The sequence below is a fragment of the Trachypithecus francoisi genome, unplaced genomic scaffold (assembly GCF_009764315.1).
Source record: "Trachypithecus francoisi isolate TF-2019V2 unplaced genomic scaffold, Tfra_2.0 Lachesis_group4, whole genome shotgun sequence".
Lineage (NCBI taxonomy): Eukaryota > Metazoa > Chordata > Mammalia > Primates > Cercopithecidae > Trachypithecus > Trachypithecus francoisi.
The window spans coordinates 114899630-114923753 of NW_022681469.1; the positions used below are offsets into that span (position 1 = coordinate 114899630).

Genomic DNA, 24124 nt, shown 5'->3' on the forward strand with positions numbered 1-24124 from the left:
ATAAATATAATAACTTGTCAAAATCTGTGGAATACAGAGCAATACTTAAAGGTAGGAGTATAACTTAAATAAATTTACCAGCAAACAAAAAGGTAAATATAAATGAGCCAAGCATTCCAACTCAAGAAGTTGAGAAAACAGCTAGAGAAGAAACCCAAGGACCAATTTAAAAAAAACATCCGGGGGCGGTGGATCACATACCTGTAACCCTCCAACACTTTGGGAGATCAAGGCGGAAAAATTACTTGAGCCCAGCAGCCCGAGGGTGCAGTGAGCTATAAGCACACCACTGCACTCCAGTCTGAGCAACAAAGCAAGACCCTGTCTCAAAACCTAAATAAAATAAATAAAAATAAACAATAAAGAGCAGATATTAATGGTTTCACTGCAGCATTATTTGTAGTGGTGATGGTGTTGGAGGAAACCCGGGTAGCCATTACTGGAGAAAGAAACAGGTAAAATGTGGAAGATGTACATTAGAAGTGGGTCATGGGGGGCCGGGCGCAGTGGCTCAAGCCTGTAATCCCAGCACTTTGGGAGGCCGAGACGGGCGGATCACGAGGTCAGGAGATCGAGACCATCCTGGCTAACACCGTGAAACCCCGTTTCTACTAAAAAATACAAAAAACCAGCCAGGCAAGGTGGCGAGCGCCCGTAGTCCCAGCTACTCGGGAGGCTGAGGCAGGAGAATGGCGTGAACCCGGGAGGCGGAGCTTGCAGCGAGCTGAGATCCGGCCACTGCACTCCAGCCTAGGCGACAGAGCCAGACTCCGTCTCAAAAAAAAAATAAAAAAAGAAGTGGGTCATGGGGTAAAAGTGAAGGAAATCGATTTTTAAAATGGATGGATGGATAGAGAGATAAGTACAGTAAGTTCTCTCAGGCTCTGAGATTCTATGTTCCAGTTTCATCTGTTTGTTTTGTTCTTTTGGTATGGAGTCTCGCTCTGTCGCCCAAGCTGGAGTGCAGAGGCACGATGTCAGCTCACTGCAATCTCTGTCTCCCAGGTTCAAGCGATTTTCCTACCTCAGCCTCCCAAGTCGCTGAGATTACAGGCATGTGCCACCCCCCACCCAGCTAATTTTCAGTAGAGAGGGGTTTCGCCATGTTGGCCAGTCTGGTCTCAAACTCCTGACCTCAGGTGATCCGCCCACCTTAACCTCCCAAAGTGTTGGGATTCCGGGCGTGAGCCACTGCACCCAGCCCCAGTTTCATCTTTTTCAATCGTTTCCCTAACTTTGCATTTCCGTTTGCTGATACAACTTTTTGTAAGCATTCTGCTGGCTCACATGTGTCTTAGAAGTTTCAGATTCTAATTAGACGTTAAGCCTGTATTTTAAATGTGTTATTTCAGATATTCTTTTATGACACACATTCGGATATGTACTTGGAACTTCATTGCTTAAGCATGTTGTAAAACTTTTACATAATTCTTGGAAGTCATTACACTTAATATTAAATGTTAGGTTATATCTATCATATAAAACCTAGCTAGCAATTTCTTATTGATAATAACTAGAGGGTGGGTCCAGGTTTCTGAATTCCTTAAGAGTAGAAGAGAATGTTGTCTCTTCCTTATGAAAAAAAAAATAGTAATGGTAGACAGAAAATGTTCTTGAGAACACCTTTTAGAGATCCTTTCATCTTCATTCACATGAAATGGAGGAGAGAGAGGTTCTGAGGCATCCAAGACCGAGCATGAATTATTTCAGCAAAAAGAAAAAACAAAGACAGTCACAAATGTAGGAGCCTAGCCAAAAACTGAAAGAAGCTATAAGGACACTTTACCTACAGAGGATATAAAGGTAAAGATTAACTCAGAGGAGAGGCTTTTGATAACAAACTGGCCTAAAGACCCAGACTTAAGTGCTGAGTTAGAACTATAATCTTTTAAAGGTTGCTAGACATTGGAAATTGTTTAAATGAAAGTACCACTCAAAATATGGGGATAAGAACAAAGTTTTATCAAGCTGTGATTGTAATGATTAAAAACAAGCGAGAAACGTAAGTGTCTCTTCATTGTTGATACGATTATGTCCTTGGGAGTTTTATGCTTGCTTTGTTTTATTGTTTAAATAATTATAAATGTACACATAAGATGAATGAAAAAGTCTTACACGTACTAAGTCTCAGATCCTAGATGAACTGTGAGACCATGTGAATCAACTTATCTCGTATGACCTGAGCTCAGCCTACCTGAATTTCACATTAATTTCCTTTGAATGGTGAATCTTTGGCTTTTTAGTTGTGTGACAGCACAGAACTAGCAAGAGATAAGACATGTCTATGAAACCCACTCACCAGGAAGGATATTCAGCTCTAAAGACAAGAGGGAGTTTAGTTAGTGAAGACGAGATCATCCCCGCCCGTAACCGTCTCACCTGAAGCAGCTCCAGGGTGGGGGCCTGGCTCTTCTCCCCCACCTCTAAGATGAGCTTCTTCAATGAAGCGATCATTTGATTGAGTTTTAATGTGTTCTCATTCAGCTTCTTCTTTGACTCTTCTTCTTCTTTGTTCAGTCTCTGAAGAAACAGGTCCTCTTCTTCAACCAGGAAGTTGTGCAGCTTTGAAAACTCTGTGCTGATTCTCATTCGCTGACTCTTTATCTTATCCTAAGGCCACATGAGATTTGTTCACTCTTTTTTCCTGCCTGACCCCAGCTACTAAATTCCTTACACAATTCCCCAGTAATCCACAGTCAATCCTAAGCAACCCCTCTTGAAAAGCTCCTGCCCACTCCCCTAAAATTTCCATTACTCCTTTATTTATACCTACTTGATAGCTCTATACTAGTCATTATAGTATTCATTCATTCTTCCTAACATTTCAGTCTCTACTACTGACAAGTTTTAAACTAAAACAAACTTGCACATCTACTACTTAGTTTAGCCCTCAGAACACTCATTGAGTTTTGTTAAATCTTTAGGAGTATGAGTGTGTGTGTGTGTGTGTGCACATGCGTACCTCCCAACTACAATTAGCCTCCCCGAAAGCAAAGTCCATTCATCTGCTTCCTTCCACAATGCCATGGGCCCAAACCAACTCCAACCTAGAGAGTATATTTAGGAAAAAGTAGGAAGGAGAGGGGTGCTACCTTAAAGTAGAGAGATGGGGATGAAGTATGTGGAACTCATATCACCAAAAGCCACTAGCAGCAGGGACAGGTACTTCCTCTCCTATCCCTGTATCTATAAGGGGCCTGACAACTGAACTGACACCCAGAAAGTTCTTCTTTCAGTCACAATATGGAGGAAACAGGGCTTCTGAGGCATCCAAGACCTATGTGAACTGCATAACCCCATGACCAAAAGGACCTCAGGAGCAAAAACTGTCCCAGACCAAAAGGACCTCAGGAGCAAGAAATATCCAACCACTTCTGCTATTACCTTCCACTGTGTAGCGTTCTTCACTTCTACATCCTGTAAATGCATGACTTTCTTCATTTTGGACACGAGATTACGCTGAGACTTAAGAAGCTTCTCCTGCCAGCAGAAACACACACGGGTAAGAAAACATCTCTTCAACCACCATCTTCTTCTTTTTTCTTTTTTCTTTTTTGTTTTTTGAGACAAAGTCTCACTTTGTCACCCAAGTTGGACTGCAGTGGCCTGATCATGGCTTACTGCAGCCTCAGCCTCCCGAGCTCAAGTGATCCACCCACCTCAGCCTCCCAAGTAGCTGGGACTACAGGCATGCTCCATCAGGTCCAACTAATTTTTTTATGTTATGTAGAGACAAAGTCTCCCTATGTTGCCCAGGCTGGTCTCGAACTCCTGGGCTCAACAGATCCTCCCACCTCAGCCTCCCAAAGTGCTGGGATTACAGGCATGAGCCACCATGCCTGGCAACTTCATTTTTTAAGAGCTAAAAGTCACCTAATCAAAACAGAGAATGAGATTGAGAAAATACTGAAGACGGTCACAGGCCTATGATAAGAATTACTCCGGTCTGAAATCATCACAACACTATATTGAGTTTTCCTAGTAAGTTGGTAAGCTGGCAAAAACTAAAAACTGTTAGATTAGCAAATATATACTACTGGCAGGGAGAAGGCCTCTGGTACCACAGGAGATCAAAAAGGTACCATTTTTTGATAGACAACTGGCAGGATTTAACAAAATTTTAAATGTGTATAATGCTACTTCTAATAATCTATGCAACACAACACTAGCAAAAATAACCAATATGTAAAGAAATGGTCGCTATAGCATTATTCATTATCCACTAATTAGGAATTATTAAATTATGCTATATTGATACTTTGCATCAATTTCAGGTAGCTGTCTATATATTGACATGAAATACACAATAAGTTGAAAGCAAGCCATAAGACAATATGTATCGTATAATTCTGTTTTGAAAAGAATAAATGTGTGTATGCGCATACGTGTTTATCTATGTGTGTGTATTTGTATGTGAAGGCAAGGGAAATCTGCAAGGATTTATACCCAAGTATTAACATTGGTGATTTCCGAGGAAAAAGAATCGCTTACAAATTTGGAGGTGGGGTACTAGAAATTTCATACATTTTTGCTTTAATTTCTACAAGTGGCATATGCCATTTTTGTAATTCAAAAACCCAAGTAAGTTATTAAAAAATAAAGCAAGTCAATCAACACTGACAAATTGGGCTGAGGGGCAGCATCCAATAATAGAATGCCAGCTGCGAGTGCAGAGATGGAAGCAGAAAGGTTAGAGAAATACACAAGAGAAAAACCCACAGGAACTGATGACCAAATGGCTGCTGGAGGAAAAGGTCCAGATATAGCCCCTCGGTTCTGGTTTAAGTAACTGGATGGACTGTACGTTATTTATCAAATTAGAAAATATAGGAAGATCAGCAGTGTGTAAATGGGAGGAAGGAAAATAAATTTCACCTAAATAAATCGAGTCTGAGATGCCTATGGGACATCCAAGTGGTATGTTAGCAATTAGAGTTGGGAAGGAGATGTATGCTGCAGAAGCAGATTTCGGGATTAAAGCCCAGGTGGCAGTCAGAGCCTCGAGTGAGCGCAAAATCAGCCAGTAAGATTCTACAGAGTAAGAGGATCAAGGCTAGAACTGGCAACAACTACATTTAAGCAGTATGCAGAGAATAAAAATCCTGCAAAGAAGCTAAGGTGAGCAGTTGGTGAAAAACCAAGAGAGAATGGTTTCTCCTATGCCGAAGGAAGAAATCATTTAAACTACAAAACTAGGGAATAGTGTCAAATGCTGGAGGGTGGCCTGGGACAACTTTCTGTAAGTCTGAATATATGTTAAAATAAAATTTTAAAAATGTAAATAAAACTAAAAGAAAAAACAAGAAATGACAAGAACTAAAAAATAACCTGCACAACTTTTTAAATTGTTCCCTTGAAAACTATTACTAATAGGTATAACTTTTCATCCAATCATTTACAAGGGACAATGGTTAAAATCAAGTTAAATAACTGACAAGGCTGATAACATCAAAGTTGGCAAGGATATGGAGCAACTGGAACTCTTACACAACATCAGTAGGCGAATGAAATGCTACCACCATTTTGGAAAACGGTTTGGCGTAAAACTAAACCTACATTAATCCTAGGGTACAGCAATTCTACTCCTAGACCCAGGAAAAAGGAAAACATGTACCCATAAATAGACCTGTACAAGAATATTCATTGCAAATATTCATTGCAGCTTTATTCACAATAGCTAGAAGCTGGAAACAGCCCAGGTATTCACTGATAGGAAGGTGGATAAATAATAGCAAAAATCGCAATTGCATTTGCACCAACCTATACAAAATGGATGAATCTCAAAATTAACATGCTGAGCAAAAGGATCCTACACAAGAATACAGACAATGGAATTCCATTTATATGAAGTTCTGGAACAGGCAAAACCTAATTTGTGTTTGAAAAAAAAATCAGAACGGTGGTTGCCCTGGTAGGGGAAAGGGGAAGAGAATAACTGGGAAAGGGCATGAAGGAATTCTCTGGATGGTAATATCCTTTATCTTGAGAAGGGCATTTGTCAAAACTCAGCAAATGTACAACTAAGATTTGTGTTTTTCACTGTATTAAATTTTACCTCAAAAAATACCATAGACCAGGCACAGTGGCTCACCCCAGCATTTTGGGAGGCCGAGGCAGGTGCATCGCTTGAGGCCAAGAGTTTGAGATCAGCCTGGCCAACATGGTGAAACCCTGTCTCTACTAAAATACAAAAGAAATAGCCAGGTATGGTGGCACAAGCCTGTAATCCAGCTACTTGGGAGGCTGAGGCATGAGAATCACTTGAACCCAGAGGCAAAGGTTGCAGTGAGCCGAGATCATACCACTGCACTCCAGCCTGGATAACAGAATGAGATTCTACATATTAAAATAAAATAAAATAAAATAAACAAATGTTAAATCTGATTAATGATATACATGCTAAAGTATTTTGTTTGCAATTGAATTTTAAAAGCATCAAAATGAGATAAGAATTGATGTATGCAGAGAGATACAGAAAAAAGGACAGCAGTGTGATAAAAGAGTCAAATGTTAATGGTAGAATATAGATGTGGGTACACTGGTGTTATTACAAAATTCTTCCAACTTTGATGTATGCTTGAAATTTTCATGGTAAAATGAAATAGGAAAACATAAAATTAAATTATAAAAGGGATTTACACAGTTCTGCTAAATGGCACAATACCATCTGTGCTATTTTGTTTCTACCATGTTGTTTCTTAACATTATATAATCCATTTACTATCTCTAGTGGTTAGCTTTAATAGGCATATAACCCTGCTACTCTCTCATATAATTTCACTTCTTTATTCAATTATAACTGCCACTTTGTGGTCACTGTCAAATTTGATGATTATGAGGTTTATAATGAGATATATATTAGCTCCTTCAAATAGGACCAAGCTTTTTTGAAAGTTTTCACTTTTGCTTGATAATGAAAAAATAATAATCTACTAAATAGAGATTTTCTATGTCTTAAAAAGACTTAACAAGTCAGTATGCATGAATTCTCTCATACGAGAGAGTTAACTTGACAACCTTCCGGGAAATTACAAAACACCTTCCCTGCAACAACAGAAACTGCCAGGAGGTGGCAGGAGTGCACCACCAAGCATTTCAATCTGGGTTAGAAATACCAGAAATTTTAAAAATCACTTTCTCAGCCAGGCGCGGTGGCTCACGCCTGGAATCCCAGCACTTTGGGAGGCCAAGGTGGGCAGATCACGAGGTCAGGAGTTCCAGAGCAGCCTGACCAACATGGTGAAACCCCATCTCTATTAAAAATACAAAAAAAAAATTAGCCGGGCATGGTGGCGCACACCTGTAATCTCAGCTACTCAGGAAGCTGAGGCAGGAAAATCGCTTGAATCCAGGAGGTGGAGGTTGCAATGAGCCGAGATTGCGCCACTGCACTCCAGCCTGGGCAACAGAGTGAGACTCCATCTCAAATAAATAAATAAATAAATAAGTAAATAAATATAATAATTTTTTAAAAACCATTTTCTCTTCATTTAGCACCAGAAAATTGTACCTATATGAAAACACAAGTATAATAAAAGAGCATACTTTTATAGAATGAAGACATTTACTGACTTGTGATCATGTAGCTCAAACAACATTAAACTTCCAAGGATCTTACTTTCACTCTAGACCTTCAAACCAGCTGTATGTCTGTGAGCAAGTCAGCCTCACCTATTTCCTGGATCAAAGCTTCCTTACCTATGAAATGAAGACAACTGGACTAAATGTCTCTTAAATACCATCCCAGCTCCTGAGTTCTATGAATTTCAGTCACTGTAACTTTTGCAATCGATCCAAGCTGGTAGGTCTACCTCGGAAATACACCTCAACTCTACCTACGTGCCAACCCCACTGCCACCACTAGCTTAAGTCACCATCATCTTTTGTCTGAACTATAATAACCTCCCGACTGCTCTCCCTACTTACAGTCATGTCCTTCTCTCATACAATATGCACAAGGCAGCCGCAGTGACACCATTATAGCTCACTGCAGCCTCAAACTCCTGAGTGCAAGCGATCCTCTAGCCTCGGCCTCCCGAGTAGCTGGGACTAACAGATGTGCATCACCACATCCAGCTAATTTTTGTATTTTTTGTAGAGATGGGATCTCACAGTTGCCTAGGCTGGTCTTGAACTCCCAGACTCTCCTGCCTCTGCCTCCCAAAGTGCTGGGATTACAGGCATGAGCCACTACACCTGGCCTTGGAATAACTTTTCTAAAAACTAATCAGATATTGTCACTCTCCTGCTCAAGATTCTTCACTGGCTTTCCTCTTCACCAAGAAAATTTGAACACTTCATTGTGGCCCAACATAAGCTGACCACTGCCTACATCTCGTGTCACATCTCATGCCACCTTTTCCCTTGCTCCTGGTCCTCCAGGTGCAAAGACCTTCTTCCTGTCCCATAAACATATCCAGCTCTCCCTAGCCTCAGGGCCTCTTCCCACAGTTCCTCAGATGGCATCCAGCAAGTTTCAGCTGCAATGTCACCTCCTAAGAGAAGACTGCTCACCTGATTGAAACCCTCTGGCATAGCACTTCCTTTCTGTTTTTTGTTTTGTTTTGGTTTTTGGTTTTTTTTGAGACGAAGTCTTGCTCTGTTACCCAGGCTGAAGTGCAGTGACATGATCTCGGCTCACTGCAACCTCCGCCTCCTGGATTCAAGCAATTCTCCTGCCTCAGCCTCCCGACTAGCTGGGATTACAGGCAACCACCACCGCACCTAGCTGATTTTTGTATTTTTAGTAAAGACAGGGCTTCACCATGTTGGCCCGGCTGCTCTCAAACTCCTGACCTCAAGTGATCCTCGCACCTCAGCCTCCCAAAGTGCTGGGATTACAGGCGTGAGCCACCGCGACTGGCCTGGGATAGCACTCTTTTTCTTTCCCAGCAGGCCATCACCATCTGTGATTATTTCATTTATTTGTCTGCCTGTCGTCTACCTCCCACCCTCAGCCCAACTGGACTGTGAGCTCCATGGAAAGCCTTTACCTGTCTTGTTCACCACTGGATTCCCAGCGCTGCCTCTGGTGCAGTGCCACAGCATCTGACACAAAACCAGTGCTCAAGAAACATCTTAAATTAATTAACAGAATGGAGGGATTAGCTCCTAGAGTCAGGCATGAAGGAAAAAAGAGCTGCACTTAGAGGCCTTTTCCATGCAAACCATTTGCATCCAGAGATTTATGAAGCCATTTCTCTTTCTCTTTTTCTCCCCTCACCAAAACGGGTACAGGATGGGGATATTTTCCATGGATTTAGGGAACTTCCAGCTGTCCAACTTTTAAAAAATAGTCCATCCATCTGAGTATATGTTGAGAATGGGATGCTTGGAAATAGGGCAGCTTCACCCAGGGGCAGTGTATGTTTTTCTAACTAACTTGGGGTGGGGATGGAATGAAAGGTGGTTGAATAGGGCAGTGACTAAGCAGAGGACGATAGAGAGATGGGCGGGTATCAGGGAATTCTGCCCAGTGACCTGGCTCCTGAACACCTACCCAGTCAATCTTGTGACATTCAGCCCATCCCAGTGTAACCCTTAACCATCCACTCCTGTCCTGCTGGGCCTTGTATTTAATCCTGAAATCCCATCTCTTCTAAGAAGTCTTCTCAGATTAGTTGTGGCAGAGTGAAAAGTGTAAAGGATTAGGGGTTAGAGGACCTCAGTTCAAGCGTAGCCACTTCCTAGCTCTGTGACCTTAGGGGCATGTAACCTCACATCTCTGTGGCATAGTTGCCTCATCTTCAAAAAGGGGATAACAGAATCCACCTAATAGGATGTCTATGAGGATTAAAGAATTACAATATGAAAAATGCTTAGAACTGTGGGTGGTACATAAGAAGTAACGAACAACTGATAGCTATTATTGCTGAAGACGGAAGATTTAAGGGTTATGTTCCCCTTTCATACCCATACACTTATATTTCCCTCGGCCCCCACCCACAAGTGTATTTTTCCTTCCATTTATCTGATGGGTCCTCTCCACGTCTTTTGCTGGCTACTAACCATTGGTGTTTCCCAAGCTTCTCTTTGTGCCTTTTTTTTTACCCTCTATGTGGTCCCCCTAGGAGAATCTCATCTTCTTACTCCTTCCATGACTTCAAGAATAGGCTGAGGATTCTAAAATATTATCTCTAGCCTTCAAGGCACCCCACCTCCTGTCCCTCTTCCTTGGACTTCCTGTCACAGTTATTTCACACTCAGTACATTCCACAACGAGCATGGGATCTTCTGTCCTAAGACTATGCTTCCTCCTGTGTACCTTACCTCGGTTAACCTGACAGTCATCTACCTGCCATCTGAAGCAGAAATCTGGACTACCATCCAAGACTCCTCTCTCTCTCTCTCTCACCTACCAAGTCTAACTGATCACCAAGTCATTCAATTCCAGCTCATAATTACCCCATCCCTCCCTCTCCATCATCCCTGCCCTGAACTAATTCAGGTCCTTATTACCTCCTGCTTAAAGTGGTACAACAGCAGCCTAATTAGTCTTCATGGATGTCAAAGTTATCTGACTAAAACAAAAAACTGACCATATCATTCCCTGCCTTAAAACCCTTTAATAACTCCCCATTGCCTGAAAGAGAAAGTTCAATCTTTTTACTATGGCAAACAAGATCCTTCGTGATAAGGCCCTGCCTTTTTCTTCAAGCTCGTGGCCCACCATCTTCCCTCCCATGCTCCATGCTCCAAAGTACTGAGCAACCTCCAGTCCTCTCACACATCACATGCTATTCCACTCCACCACATTTGGAATATGCTGTTTCTTTGGCCTGAAATACCCTCTCTCCTACCTCTGCTCATCCTTCAAGAGCTAACACATTTAACTCCTCAATGGAGCCTTTCCTCACTCCTCATGATCACTCTGACCTCAGACCTTCTGTACACTTGGTAAATACTTCAGCAACTCTCACACACTGAAATTAACGTTCTACACACTTAAGTTCCTTATAAGGCCCATGTCTTTCTCATCCATTTATGTCCAGATTCTAAAACAATGTTTGGCAAACAGTAAGCATCAATAAAGGTCACTGAGTAAAGGAATGAAAGTACACTTTCTAGTCCAGCTTTGCATGTTTCCTGTTCATAATCAGCTGGTACAACTGTACAGTATTTTACAGTTTCCAAACATTTTCACTGTGTCATTCAATTCATGTGTTTGGCCAGGCAAGGTGGCTCACGCCTATAATCCCAGCACTTCGGGAGGCCAAGGTGGGTGGATCACCTGAGGTCAGGAGTTTGAGACCAGCCTGACCAACGCAGTGAAACCCCATCTTTACTAAAAATACAAAATTAGCCGGGCATGGTGGCGGGTGCCTGTAATCCCAGCTACTCGGGAGGCTGAGGCAGGAGAATCACTTGAACCTGGGAGGCGGAGGCTGCAGTGAGCTGAGATCGCACCACTGCACTCCAGCCTGGGTAACAAGAGCGAAACTCCGTCTCAAAAACAATAATAATAAAATAAATAAATAAATTCGTGTGTTCATGTACTTACTGCATATCAATTCTGCTGGAGACCACTGGAGCTACACCATCAGTAATGGGAGGGGGTGGGGCTACTCTGGAAAGGATGATCAGGGAAGGTCTTCGAGCTAAAAGCTAAAAGGATCTAAAGGATAGATGTGGGTAGAGAAAGAGAACAGACTTGAAACAAAAGCAAGAAAGCCAGTATGGCTGAAGCAGAGTAAGGTAAAGTGAAGCTTTTCAACTGAAGCTTCTTAACCCATGAGATAGATAGGACAGATAATCCCCAAATTCAAATGTTACATGATTTTCCCAACTGATGAAGGAAGCTAGTAACAAAACCCAGCCTCATCATTACAAGCCAGGCGTTTCCCAAATCATCAGTTGTCTATGACATTTACAGACAGAGACAGGCACTGTCCAATGCAGTATCCATTTAGCCATACAAGCACCTGAAACGTGGATATTCCAAACTGCGACGTGTTGTAAACGTAAAATACACACCAATTTCAGGCCTATTATGAAAAAGGAGTATAAAATACCTCATTGAGGCCGGGCGCAGTGGCTTACACCTATAATCCCAGCACTATGGGAGGCCAAGCCGGGCGGGTCACTTGAGGTCAGGAGTTCGAGACTAGCCTGGCCAACATGGTGAAACCCCTCTCTACTAAAAAACAAAAATTAACCGGGTGAGGTGGCGTGTGCCTGTAATCCCAGCTACTCGGGAGGCTGAGACAGGAGAATTGCTTGAACCTTGGAGGCAGATGTGGCAATGAGCCAAGATCAGGCCACTGTGCTCCAGCGTGGGCAACAAAGCGAGACTCCGTCTCGGGGGGAAAAAAAAAAAACTCATTGATAATTTTCATCTCAACTTTGAATATCTGGGGTAATCAGATTAAATAAAATACATTATTAAATTTAACGTCACCTCGTTTCATCTTACTAGAAAGATCTTAAATTACTTATGTGGTTTCTAATGGACAGCAGCGGCACACACCCTCTCAGTACGTTTTTCTTTATTAGGAGCTCCCCAAGGGCTAGTTTCTTGAAAATTCTGCACAATAATTGCTGAGGCTTGTACCTCCCCTCCTCTCATTCCAGTTTTAACCTCAGCTCTGAAATTCGTGTTGCTTAACTTCTTTGAGTTTCAGGGGCTTTTCATGCTTCCAGTAGGAATGACGGCCACTTCGTGGCTCTTTTAGGAGAATTTAGTAAACTTTATCGGGCAATACTGGCAGTCCCGTCATAGTCATAGAGACAGCCAGCTCACCCGGTAGCTCTCGAAGGCCTCGTCGATGGGTGCCATGGCGTGGGTCTGGTGCTCCTGGGACTCCCTGCATACCAGGCACACGGGCCGCTGGTCTTCCTCGCAGAAGAGCCGCAGCGGCTCCCAGTGGCGGCTGCAAAGGCCCGGGGGCACGGGGCCCAGGCGCCGGCGCCGCGTCTTCTCCGTCAGCCTGGCCAGGGCCCAGTTGGGTCGCAGCGCGGCGGGCGCCGATGGGTGCCGGCATTCGGGGCAGGGGAACGGGCCGCCGCCCGGCGCCCAGCTGCGGTGCAGGCACCCGCGGCAAAAGTTGTGGCCGCACTCGATGGACACCGGATCCTGGAAATACTCCAGGCAGATGGGGCAGGTCAACTCCTCCTGGAGGTCCTCAGCTTCCATGCTGCTTCCCTGCCGCGGAGCCGGAGTCCGACGTGAGGCGCGGGAGAGGCCAGAAAGCTGCGAGCGGCCGCGGGAAGACCAGACGACTTCCGAACCGCCGCCACCACCTCACGTAAAAGGGGATTACGCAGTGTCTCTTCCGGGCTTCAGGACCCAAAAGAAACCCTCGCACATTGCCCGGCCTGAGCGCGCAAGACCGGAAGCTGCTGGGTATCCGCGCCGGAAGCGCGCGAGGGTTGGCCCAGGCCTAGGCGCGGGGCGGGACGGAACCGTTGAGCTGCTCCTCCAAACAGCTATAGAGACCCAGAAATGCCCGTGGAAGGCTAGAGAGGACTTGGCAAGGCGTTAGGGCTGGACGTTGTGACCCCTGGTGGAGCCAACCGGGGAGGTGCCTCTAATCTTGGCCTTTCTTTCCAAGTTTGAGCGTTCAGGTCTGTGTTTGTCTGCTAGTTAGACCGATTTAACTTCTAGAGTCCCAGGAGTTCTGGGCGAGCTGCAGCCTAGGGGCCTGGAATGCCAGGAAGACTTGAAGGATCTGTGTTGGTAAGCCTGCAGTTTGGCTAACGTGGGGATGATTTGGATTCAGAGATGCAGATATATTGCCTTTTTGGTATCCTATTTGAAAAGTAGCAACCATTTTGCTATCCTAAAGAACATCCATGGAGGCTTTCAACAAATAGTATGCTTGCCTGTTTCAGGGAATTATCTATATTCCTTAAGTGGATTTTTGATCTTGTGTTTCTGAGGTGCCTTGCTTTTTATTCTTCCCACTTTTTTCCTTTTATTGTGAATGATATTTGTTTAAAAAAAAAAAAAACAACTCTGCACTGACAAATTTAATAGAAGTTATTTACACAAAGAACAATTCATGAATTGGGCAGCTCTCAGAACCAAAAGAGGTTCAGAGTGCTCTGCCCAGCAGTATGAGCTGCTAGCTTTTGTAGGAAGCAAAGTAGAGAAATCACCTGATTAGCTAACATTTAGGTGTCTGCCTTATTTGGCAATGATACGATGAGGCATTTGCCTTATTGGGGCATGGTCTGATCAGTTGGCTGTCTGTTATTGGCTGAAGGTCAGCCGTGATTGGCTGAAACACAGCTATTTGCTATAAAAAATATAGTAAGTTAGACTTCAGTCCGTTTACATACTAAGTCAGGTTGTATTTTGTTATATAAGAACTCAAGTACCAAAACAGCCTCAGGCTAATGGGCTTTTGCTTATTTAACAGATTTTTCATTATTCTTATGTCCCAATATCAAATACTGCCTTTTCCATAATAATTTTTCTCAGTAGTATGATTAAATGATTAGAAAAAGGGGTTCTTGAGATATCTGTTCTGGGGTTATTGCTAAAAGTTCCACTGAATATTTCTAAAACATTTAAATTAGACAACTAATGAATGATTTTCTTTGTAAATTGGAATACTCTATGGAGAAGGAATCTGGTTCTTTAATAGGGACCAAGCAGGAAGGAATGCTCTTAACAGTTACTGATGTTTACCATGAGTGTTTATGGCATCTGTGTATCTGTATGTCTACCTAAGTATTGGATGAGAAGTTTCAGCATTCCTGCAAAGTATTTATTCCCCTTACTGTAGTCATTTAAATATTTTCAGGTAAATCCCTTAAAATCCTTATGTCTTCATTCCTGCCATACCAGAGATGACCTTCCTTCTTTAGTAAGTGAGTCTCCCTAATTCACAATTTTTCTCCATCACAAAATGAATATAAGTCTGTGTACCAGCCAAGGTTCAATCAGAGAAGTGGAATCACTATATGTCTTTATGTTCGCAGGGCAAGCAGTTAAGAAGGGAAGATGAACATAAAGTAGGGAAGAGCAAGAATGAATTGTAACCTAAGACACGAGTTGGTCATTTGTTCACTGTCTCCAACTTTAAAGATATGAGTATCCTTGCTAGAGGAGCTGACACTCTTTGCCACAGGACTAGACACACACACGGCTCAGGAATCAAAAAAGCTGGAGATAACTCAGGGGAAAGCTTCTGCCCCATCCCAACAAGGAGAACCAGCTGATTGGTTACAAAGTGCATGAGCTGCAGTAGCACCTAGTGTCCCTGCACCACCGTTTCAAGTATAAAACTGGAGGGATGCTTCGGTTCTGCCCTTCAAGACTTACACAACCATGTCTTTTCTGGGCTATTCTAACCAGAAACAAAAGGAAAGGAAATTCTGGGAAACATGGTTTAACTTAGCAAAGTTGATATATTACAAAATTACCACTGTCCACTCTGTGTCGAGTTGACATAAATGCAGCCCTCCTTAAAACATACTTTCAAAACAAAGCCCACACCCTACACATAAGCTGTCTCTGGAGAAATTTGAAGTCTGTTGTGCACTGAGGATAACCACAACAACAAACTGTAAACCTAGCCCAATTTCTGACTAGATTGATACCACCAAACCACCGCTATGCACTCAAGAGCACTAAAGTCCTAGCAGAAGGAAAGACACACTCATCTCCAAGCATAAAAAATAAATTTTACTTCATACTATGAAGAGGGAATTGAAAAAATAATTTAAGCAAAAAAATATATAACATGTCCAACTTTTAACAGAAAGAAAAAAGACACATAACGGAAAGGCAAGAAAAAAACACAGTTCAAAGAGATAAAACAATCATTAAAACAAGACTCATAAGACATAGACATTAGAACTGTCAGATAATTTTAAATAACTGTGATTAATGTGATGAAGGCCCTAAGGGGAAAGGTAAACAAAATGCAAGCTCAGATGGGTGATTATAAGGAAAAATAAAATGGAAACTATAAAAATAAAAAAATATAAGGCCGGGCATGGTGGTTCATGCCTGTAATCCTAGCACTTTGGGAGGCTGAGACAGGCGGATCACGAGGTCAGGAGATCAAGACCATCCTGGTTAACACGGTGAAATCCCGTCTTTACTAAAAATACAAAAAAGGCCGGGCGCGGTGGCTCAAGCCTGTAATCCCAGCACTTTGGGAGGCCGAGGCGGGCAGATCACAAGGTCAGGAGATCGAGACCATCCTGGCTAACATGGTGAAACCCCGTCTCTACTAAAAAAAAAATACAAAAAACTAGCCGGGCGAGGTGGCGGGCGCCTGTAGTCCCAGCTACTCGGGAGGCTGAGGCAGGAGAATGGCGTGAACCCAGGAGGCGGAGTTTTCAGTGAGCTGAGATCTGGCCAGTGCACTCCAGCTTGGGTGACAGAGCGAGACTCCGTCTCAAAAAAAAATAAAAATAAAAAATAAAATAAAATAAAAATACAAAAACATTAGCCAGCCATGGTGGTGGGCGCCTGTAGTCCCAGCTACTCCGGAGGCTGAGGCAGGAGAATGGCATGAACCCAAGAGGTGGAGCTTGCAGTGAGCCAAGATTGCACCACTGCACTCCAGCCTGGGCTACAGAGCAAGACTCCATCTCAAAAAAAAAAAAAAAAAAAAAAAAAGAATTATATAGAGTTGAAGAATGCCTTCCATAGGCCCATTAGGAGACTCAACACAGTTGAGGAAAACATGAAACTTGAAGGTAGGTAAACAGAAATTCCTGAAACACACACACACAAAAAAAGAGTGACAGAAATAGAACACAGCATCCAAGACTGATGGGAAAACATCAATATCAAATCAAGAAATAATGGCTGAGAATTTCCAAAATTTGTGAGACAGCAAACCAATCCAAGGATCTCAGAGAACACTGAGCAGGAAAAATTATTTAAAAAGAAACTAAGCTTATTGTATTCAAACTAAGCTTATTGTATTGATACCTGGTAGTTATCACTTATCAAATACACTGCCCAACATCTCCAGATGATCTGTTATTTCTGAAAGTTTCCTTTATTACATTTCTTACTTCAGAGAGATGAACTTTGGTCAACTTTCCTCATCACTATACTAAAAATCCTGCCCAAGGAAGAGCTTATTTACCGTATAGGCTTGGCTTCATGCTATGGTCAGTGCTGCAGTCAGTATTCTCAGAAAGAAAGGACTGGTTCCATTTTACCTCCATCTTTTGTTTCCTGTCAGAAAACCTACCATACCACCAAGTACGCCTTCTCTACACTGCCTCTGATGTTTAAGTAATTTTAGAATTTTGTTGAGACTATCTCCCTTTTTTGGTATGATGAATCTCGTCCTAAATTGCATGCCAAAGACTTTGAGAACTGAACTATGGGCCCAGTTCTCATGTCCCAGACTGGCCTTTCATTACCCACACAATTAATGGGTTAAATTGCTTGGCAGGTGACAGTCCGATGATCACAACCAAGGAGGATTTCCCAGGGGAATTTTATTACTTGCAATAAGTAAGGAGGACACTGGGAATAATTCCCCAAAGCATTGCCTCCCTGAGCAATGGTGCAAACATGGCTTTTATTAGTCTGATTAGCTGAGTCACTGTATGTACAGGTGGAGTCAAGACAGTGCAGTCCCAGTTGTCGGTCATGCTTCTACATATGTCACATGTATAGAAAATGGTTAATAAGCTCCTCCTTGGGCAGGATTTTTAGTATAGTGATGAGGAAAGTTGGCCAAAGTTCATCTCCAACTCAGGCATCTCTGGGTCCAACTGGTCTTTGTTTTTCCTGGGCTGAGCTTCTTCCTGGAACTTTTTAAAACAAAAATTCAAGATATAACAGTTACAAGTGGGTAACTTTTTCACCATGCATACCCAAAAACCCAAGGACCCTGGGTTACACTTTAGGTGGCACCCATGTGGGACCTGTCGGAAGAGTACTACAAAGGCTTTGAAAACTGAACTGACATTGGAAACACAACCTCAGAAGGCTGGTCAAAACTTATGACTTAAACCCAAATGGGTTAATTACCTTTTAAAACATAAATATCAAGATCCTCCACCAAACTTAACCAAGACCCAGAGCATCCTAATGACGTTCAAAATGTCCGGGATACAATCAAAATTAATTGACATGTGAAGAACCAGGAAAATCTCAACTCATGTTGGAAAAAAAAGTAACAGATGCAGAATGTAAGTTGCCACACATGTTGAAATTATCAAGACTATAAAGCAGCTATTCAAATGGAAAGTTAAAAAGTCTCAGAGAAGTAATAGAAAATATAAAGAATAGCCCCATGGAAATTTTAGAACAGGAAAATACAAAAACCATCATCACATCATATCCAGGATACATGCTGTCAATATTGCTTATCACTGTTGATGTTAACCTTAATCACCCAGCTGAGGTAGTATTTGACGGGTTTCTCGCCTGTAAAGCTATTCTTCCCCTTTTCCCCCTATTTTACTGTTTAGCGGGAAGTCACTGTGTGCAGCCCATGCCTAAAAAGGGAGTAGCTGGTGGGCACGGTGGCTCACAGCACTTTGGGAGGCTGAGATGGGTGGATCACCTGAGGTCAGGAGTTCGAGACCAACCTGGCCAACGTGATGAAACCCCGTCTCTACTAAAAACACAAAAATTAGCCAGGCATGGTGGCGCACGCCTGTAATCCCAGCTACTCAGGAGGCTGAGGCAGGAAAACTGCTTGAACCTGGAAAGCAGAGATTGCAGTGATCGTGCCATTGCACTCCAGCCTGGGCAACAAGAGCAAAACTATATCTCAAAAGAAGAAAAAAAAGTGAGTAGTTATATTTCACCTCCTTGCAGTGGAGTATCTACATTCTTCTGCATGAGAAATTTGTCAGTTATCTCCTAATTATTCAATTATTTATATTATGAACTCATTGATTCTTGTTTTATACTTTGGGTTATAATCCAATACTACGTTGTTTATTTTACTGCTGAGATTATTCCTGTATTGGCCACTGGGAGCTTTTTCAGTTGACATCTGTGTCCCTTTGACAAACTCCTGTCATTTTGTGGGGAAGAGGGAGTAGCACTTTCTTACTTTCTACTGCTACAAAATCCTCCAGTATTATCTTGTATTTCTCTTCCCTAAACCTAACGTCAATAATTCGCATTTCTAATGATAAATGATGTTAAACATCTTTTCATGTGCTTTCTTATTATCTATATATCTTCTTTGACGATTACCAAGGGTGGGAAGGGTAGGGGGAAAAAGTGGAGATGGTTAATGGGTACAAAAAATAGAAAGAATGAATAAGAATTAGTAGTTGATAGCACAACAGGGTGATTATAGTCAAAAATAATTGTACATTATAAAATAGCTAGTATAATTGGATTGTTTATAACAGAGGCTAAAAAGGCTTGAGGTGATAGATACCCCATTTACCCTGATGTGATTATTACACATTGCATACCTGTATCAAAATACCTTGTATACCCCATAAATATATAACCTACTATGTACCCATTAAAATAAAAAGGTTTTTAAAAAAGAAATAATGCTGAGACAACTGAATATCCACATGCAAAAGATAAAGTTTGACATTTATCTTACACCATACACAAAAAGTAACTCAAAACCAACCAGAGACCTAAATGTAAAAGCTGAAACTATAAAACTCTTATGGAAACATAGGCATAAATCTTTATGGCTATGAATTAGGCAATCGTTTCTTAATACACAAAAATCATAAGCAACAAAAGAAAAAATGGATGTTAGACTTCATCAAAATTTAAAGCTTTTGTGCATCACTATCAAGAAAGTGAAAGACAATCATAGAATGGGAGAAAATATTTGTAAATCATACATACAATAAGTATCTAATACCCACAATATATAAAGAGCTCTTACAATGCAACAACAAAAATACAAAAAAAAAAAAAAGCCCTAATTATAAATGGGGAAAGGATTTGAATAGACATTTCTCCAAAGGAGACATACAAATAACCACTAAGCACATGGAAAATGTTCAATGTCATTAGCCATTAGGCAAGTGCAAATCAAAATTACAATGAGATACCACTTCACACCCACTAGGATGGCTAGAATTTAATAGATAAATAAAAAGTGTTCCCACATTGCTGATAAGAATGTAAAAATAGTGCAGCTGCTGTGGAAAACAGTTTGTCCGTTCCTCAAAAGTTGAAACGTGGAGTTTCCTTATGACCCAAACATTCTATTCCTGGGTATTTAAGAGAACTGAAAACATATGTTCACACAACCCTAAAACTGAGGCCAGGTGTGGTGGCTCAGGACTGTTGTCCCAGCACTTTGGGAGGCTGAGGCAGGCAGATCACCTGAGGTCAGGAGTTTGAGACCAGCCTGGCCAACATGGCAAAACCCTGTCTCTACAAAAAATACAACAATCAGCTGGGTGTGGTGGTGCACGCCTGTAGTCCCAGCTACTCAAGAGGCTGAAGCAGGAGAATCGCTTGAACCCAGGAAGTGGAGGTTGCAATGAGCTAAGATCACACCACTGCACTCCAGTCTGGGTGACACAGTGAGACTCCATCCAAAAAAAAAAAAAAAGTGGTACACATATGTTCACAGCGGTGGTCATAAGAGCCAAAAAATGGAAACAACCCAAATGTCCAGAAACTGAAGAGTGTATAAACAAAATGTGGCCTATCCTTAAACAAAATGTGGTATATCCTAACAATGGAATAACATTCAACCATATAAAGGAATGTAATACCGAAACATGCCACAACATGAATGAACCTCAAGTTATGCTCAGTGAAAGAAGCCAGACGTGAAAGACCACATATTGCATGATTCCATTTGTATGAAAGAGTAGGAAAACCAATAGAGACAAAACCATACGATGGTTGCATATTTTGGGTGACAATCAGAGGTTGAGAGTAACATGAGGGAGTAGGGTTTTTTTAAGTTGATGAAAATGTTATTAAATTGGTAGTGTTGATGGATATACAACTCTGAATATACTGAAGATTATTTAATTGTATACTTTTGTCTCCGGTAGAGGGTCATAACTGCAAGTTGTCCAGGTTCTTGGCATTTTGAACAAGGAATTGGACAAAATGCCTAGCAAAGCAAAGAAAGAATGAAGCAGGGGTTTATTGAAAACCAAAGTACACTCCACACTGTGGGAACAACCCGAGCAGCGGCTCAAGGGCCCGGATACAGGATCTTCTTGGCTCCAAATACCCACTAGAAGTTTCCCATTGGGCCAGTTCATGCTTTGCAGGAAGCAACCAATCAGAGGCTAGGGTGAAATTACAAGGTTGCAAAGGAAGACTTATCTGCAAACAGCCTGATTTGTTGGGGACAGGCAATTTCCCATCTGCTGTGATTCCTTCCACCAGAAAAGGTTGTGGAGGGGGGTTGCAAAAGGACCCTTCCACAACCTTGGAAGGGGGTAGCCTCTGGTCCTTTTGTTACTTAGGCATGGAAAGTTAGGGTTTTCCTTTCGTTTTTGTCCTAGGAAGTTGGTGTGAAATAGCCTTAGGTTCCTTGCCTCCAGACCCTATTCTCCTGCCTCACTTTAAGTGGATAAATTATATGGTGTATGAATTATATCTCAATAAAGCTGTTTTAAAAGGGGTGGTATAAGGAAGAATTCCAAATGATGCCATTTGCACTTTTCCTTGGTCACTTTGGCTGGGCTCTGGCTACAGTGGATGAGGGATTCTTCTGAAGAGCTTGTGTAGCAGGAAGAAAAAAAAATTTTCCTAGTTATTGCGAAAGTGTCCCTTGAGAACCCCTAACTTACTTAGGAATAACTTGGGATTCAGAAAGAGAAAAAAAAAAAAAAAGATAACTGCTTTTGTTGAGAATTTCAGGGCAAGAGAAAACTAAGAAAAGGGGGCAGCATTCTGTTTAAAAAAAAAAAAAAGAAGAAGAAGAAGAAAAAAGGATAGAACACTGTCCAACAGAAACGACTTAAGAGACTCGAGAAGGCTGATATTCAGATTCCAATTATCTGCCAAATCACACTGTGATATCAGCCTCCCTTGCTGTTACTCCCAAATCAGCAGTAGAACTCTAGTGCCTTTTTTGTGTGGCATTGAGGGTTATGAACTTAAAAAGTAGGAACCTGGTCCAGCATATGAGTTGCTGCTGTGCTGGAGACAATTCTAACAGCTGCAACGAGAACTGCAGAAATGAAGAATGAGAATTGAGCAGAAATCAGAGCTATCAGTGATCAAGGGGGCCTAAGCCCCTGAATTCACAGTAATCTTCCTTAAGGATATGGCTGGGCAATTGAATAAATCTCTAGATATTAAAGGACACTGACTTATATATGCTTGAAGCCCAGAGTTTCTGGCTTATCACATATGCTGCAGGTCTGAGGGGCATTCATTTACAAAACTTTGATGATAAGGGGAGCAGAGAATGTGGAAAAACAGAAAAGAGGTAAATGAAGCCACCGAGACAGGAAGGGGCATTATCTTCAGCAACAGGAATGCCAACAGGAAGCAACATCAAATATTGATGAGGAATGCTCATCAATATTTATTGAGCAGGGCAGAGGAGAGACACAGTTCAGGGAGGCTTCTGCTGGCTGACTCTTGAACCAAGCCCATAAAAATTGTGATGCTGACACCAGAAAATTCCAGTGAAAAGGCACAGTCAGGAAATGCTTTAGACTGCATGGCCCATGGGGCCCTTAGAGATCCTTCAACAGCCTCTAATTTGTCACAGACATGAATCCCCACTCACTGGATGTTGGGAAGAAGATTCAATCATAGGGTTTCCTTCAGGCAAGCCAGGTGTCTTTATAACTCCGCAAAGCAGAAAATCAAGAAGAAGCTGAGATTTTTCCTAAGTGGAGAGACCTGAATGGAAGTTCAGGAGGGACAACGGACAGCATTCTTGTCCTTGTTCACTGGAAGGAACCATCAAGTTGATGGGGATGGACATTGGGATAGGTTTTGAGAGCAAGAGAAAACAAAGAAAAGTCTTGGGAGTGGCGGTCAGAACACATGTGCCTAGAACCTGGTTACCTACTTTGTAACATGCAGAAGTTGTACTTCCCAGAAAGGTGAGGGACCTGCCCCAGGAGGAGATCATCAGGACACAGACATCAGTGACAGGAAGAGAGGGTGTCCTTCTCACCTGCCTCTTGAAACTGCTCTTTGGTTTCCACCACTGGGAGGCTATCGGTTGCTTCCTTGTGTCTTCTGGTGCTCTCTGAAGTTGGGAAGCATTTAGAAGAGGAAGATTTGTGCTTCCAGGTCCTCCACCATCTCCCCAAACCCAGAAGCACAAGTTCCAGGAAAGTAAACAAGAGACAGAACCCACTGACTCCAAACATAGTCTTCAGGAAAATGGTCTTCTCAGAGGGGCGGGACAGATTGCAGGTTATACTACCAAGGCAAGGCTCTCGGCGACATGCAAAGGAGCTGGGCATCTGGAACCCATACAGGTGGTACTGCAACCCCAGGGCTGTCCCCTCCAGGACAAGCCGAGCCCCGAGCTGAGCCACATAAGCCCAGAGCAGCCTGAGGCTTCCAGCCCCTGGGACATCTGTGTTGCCCTCCCCTCCCTGGATCAGGGTCTCCTCCTCCTTCCCCTTTCCTGATAATTCCCAGTGCCAGATCACGTGATACAGAGTGAAACCCATGTAGAGGGCGCTGGGTACAGCCACCAAGATGACCTGGAAGACCCAGAAACGCAGCGGGGAGAGAGGGTGGAAGGCATCAAAGCAGGCAGCCTTGCAGCCCGGTTGCTGGGTGTGACACACGAATTCACTCTGCTCATCGCCATAGACTCCAGGCCCATTGGCAGCCAGCAGCACAAGGCGGAATCCCAGGAGCACGGGAAGCAGGAGGCGCCCCACGGGGGTGGAGTGCCGGCTCTCCTCCGCCAGCAGCCGCCGCAGGAACCTGCCACCCATCCTGTTTTGGAGCAGAGGACAAGGGATCAGTGTTGCTCACTGTCCTGCAGGGGGAGCTCCAGTCCACCTTGTCACTTCTAATCCTTCTAATCCAAGGATCACTGAAGGCAAGCTTTTTTATTCCTCTTCAAGTATCTAACTGATTAAATACCAAGACTCTGATCGCACCTCTTTACTACTTAATGAAATCATCTATGAAATAATAATAGTGAGTGTGTGTGGTGTGGCTCTCTCTTCTGCCCTCCCCTTCTGTACTGCTGGAGTGGAGAGGAACTCTCAGGTTGGAGAGATCAGGATACATCTTCATCTCTCTCTT

The 24124-nt window shown here is 42.6% G+C and overlaps 2 protein-coding genes across 3 annotated transcripts in view; both read right to left on the reverse strand.

The window, feature by feature from the left end:
• TRIM4 (tripartite motif containing 4) overlaps nucleotides 1–13326 on the reverse strand; it is a 29685-nt gene extending 16359 nt beyond the window's left edge. For both annotated transcript variants that reach the window (XM_033191892.1, XM_033191893.1), the window contains exons 1-3: nucleotides 12740–13326; nucleotides 3385–3480; nucleotides 2380–2610 (exon numbers count right to left, since the gene is read on the reverse strand). In XM_033191892.1, coding sequence (XP_033047783.1) covers nucleotides 2380–2610; nucleotides 3385–3480; nucleotides 12740–13132 — 720 coding nt within the window. In that variant the 5' untranslated portion in view covers nucleotides 13133–13326. The remainder of the gene's footprint in view (nucleotides 1–2379; nucleotides 2611–3384; nucleotides 3481–12739) is intronic.
• Nucleotides 13327–17674: 4348 nt separating this feature from the next.
• Nucleotides 17675–23808, reverse strand: GJC3 (gap junction protein gamma 3). The gene is made up of 2 exons (XM_033193455.1): nucleotides 23028–23808; nucleotides 17675–17733 (listed from the first exon to the last, which is right to left on the reverse strand). The coding sequence occupies exons 1-2, from the start codon at nucleotides 23806–23808 to the stop codon at nucleotides 17675–17677; spliced, it is 840 nt and encodes a 279-aa protein (XP_033049346.1).
• Nucleotides 23809–24124: the final 316 nt, after the last annotated feature.

What these genes read in the sequence shown, in the direction of transcription:
- GJC3 (XM_033193455.1), bottom strand. Translation starts at nt 23,808, where the DNA reads ATGGGTGGCAGGTTCCTGCGGCGGCTGCTGGCGGAGGAGAGCCGGCAC. An exon ending in AGAGCAGTTTCAAGAGGCAG is followed by an intron (nt 17,734 to 23,027) that starts GTGAGAAGGACA and finishes TGTTTTAAAAAG; the next exon opens with TTCCAGGAAGAAGCTCAGCC.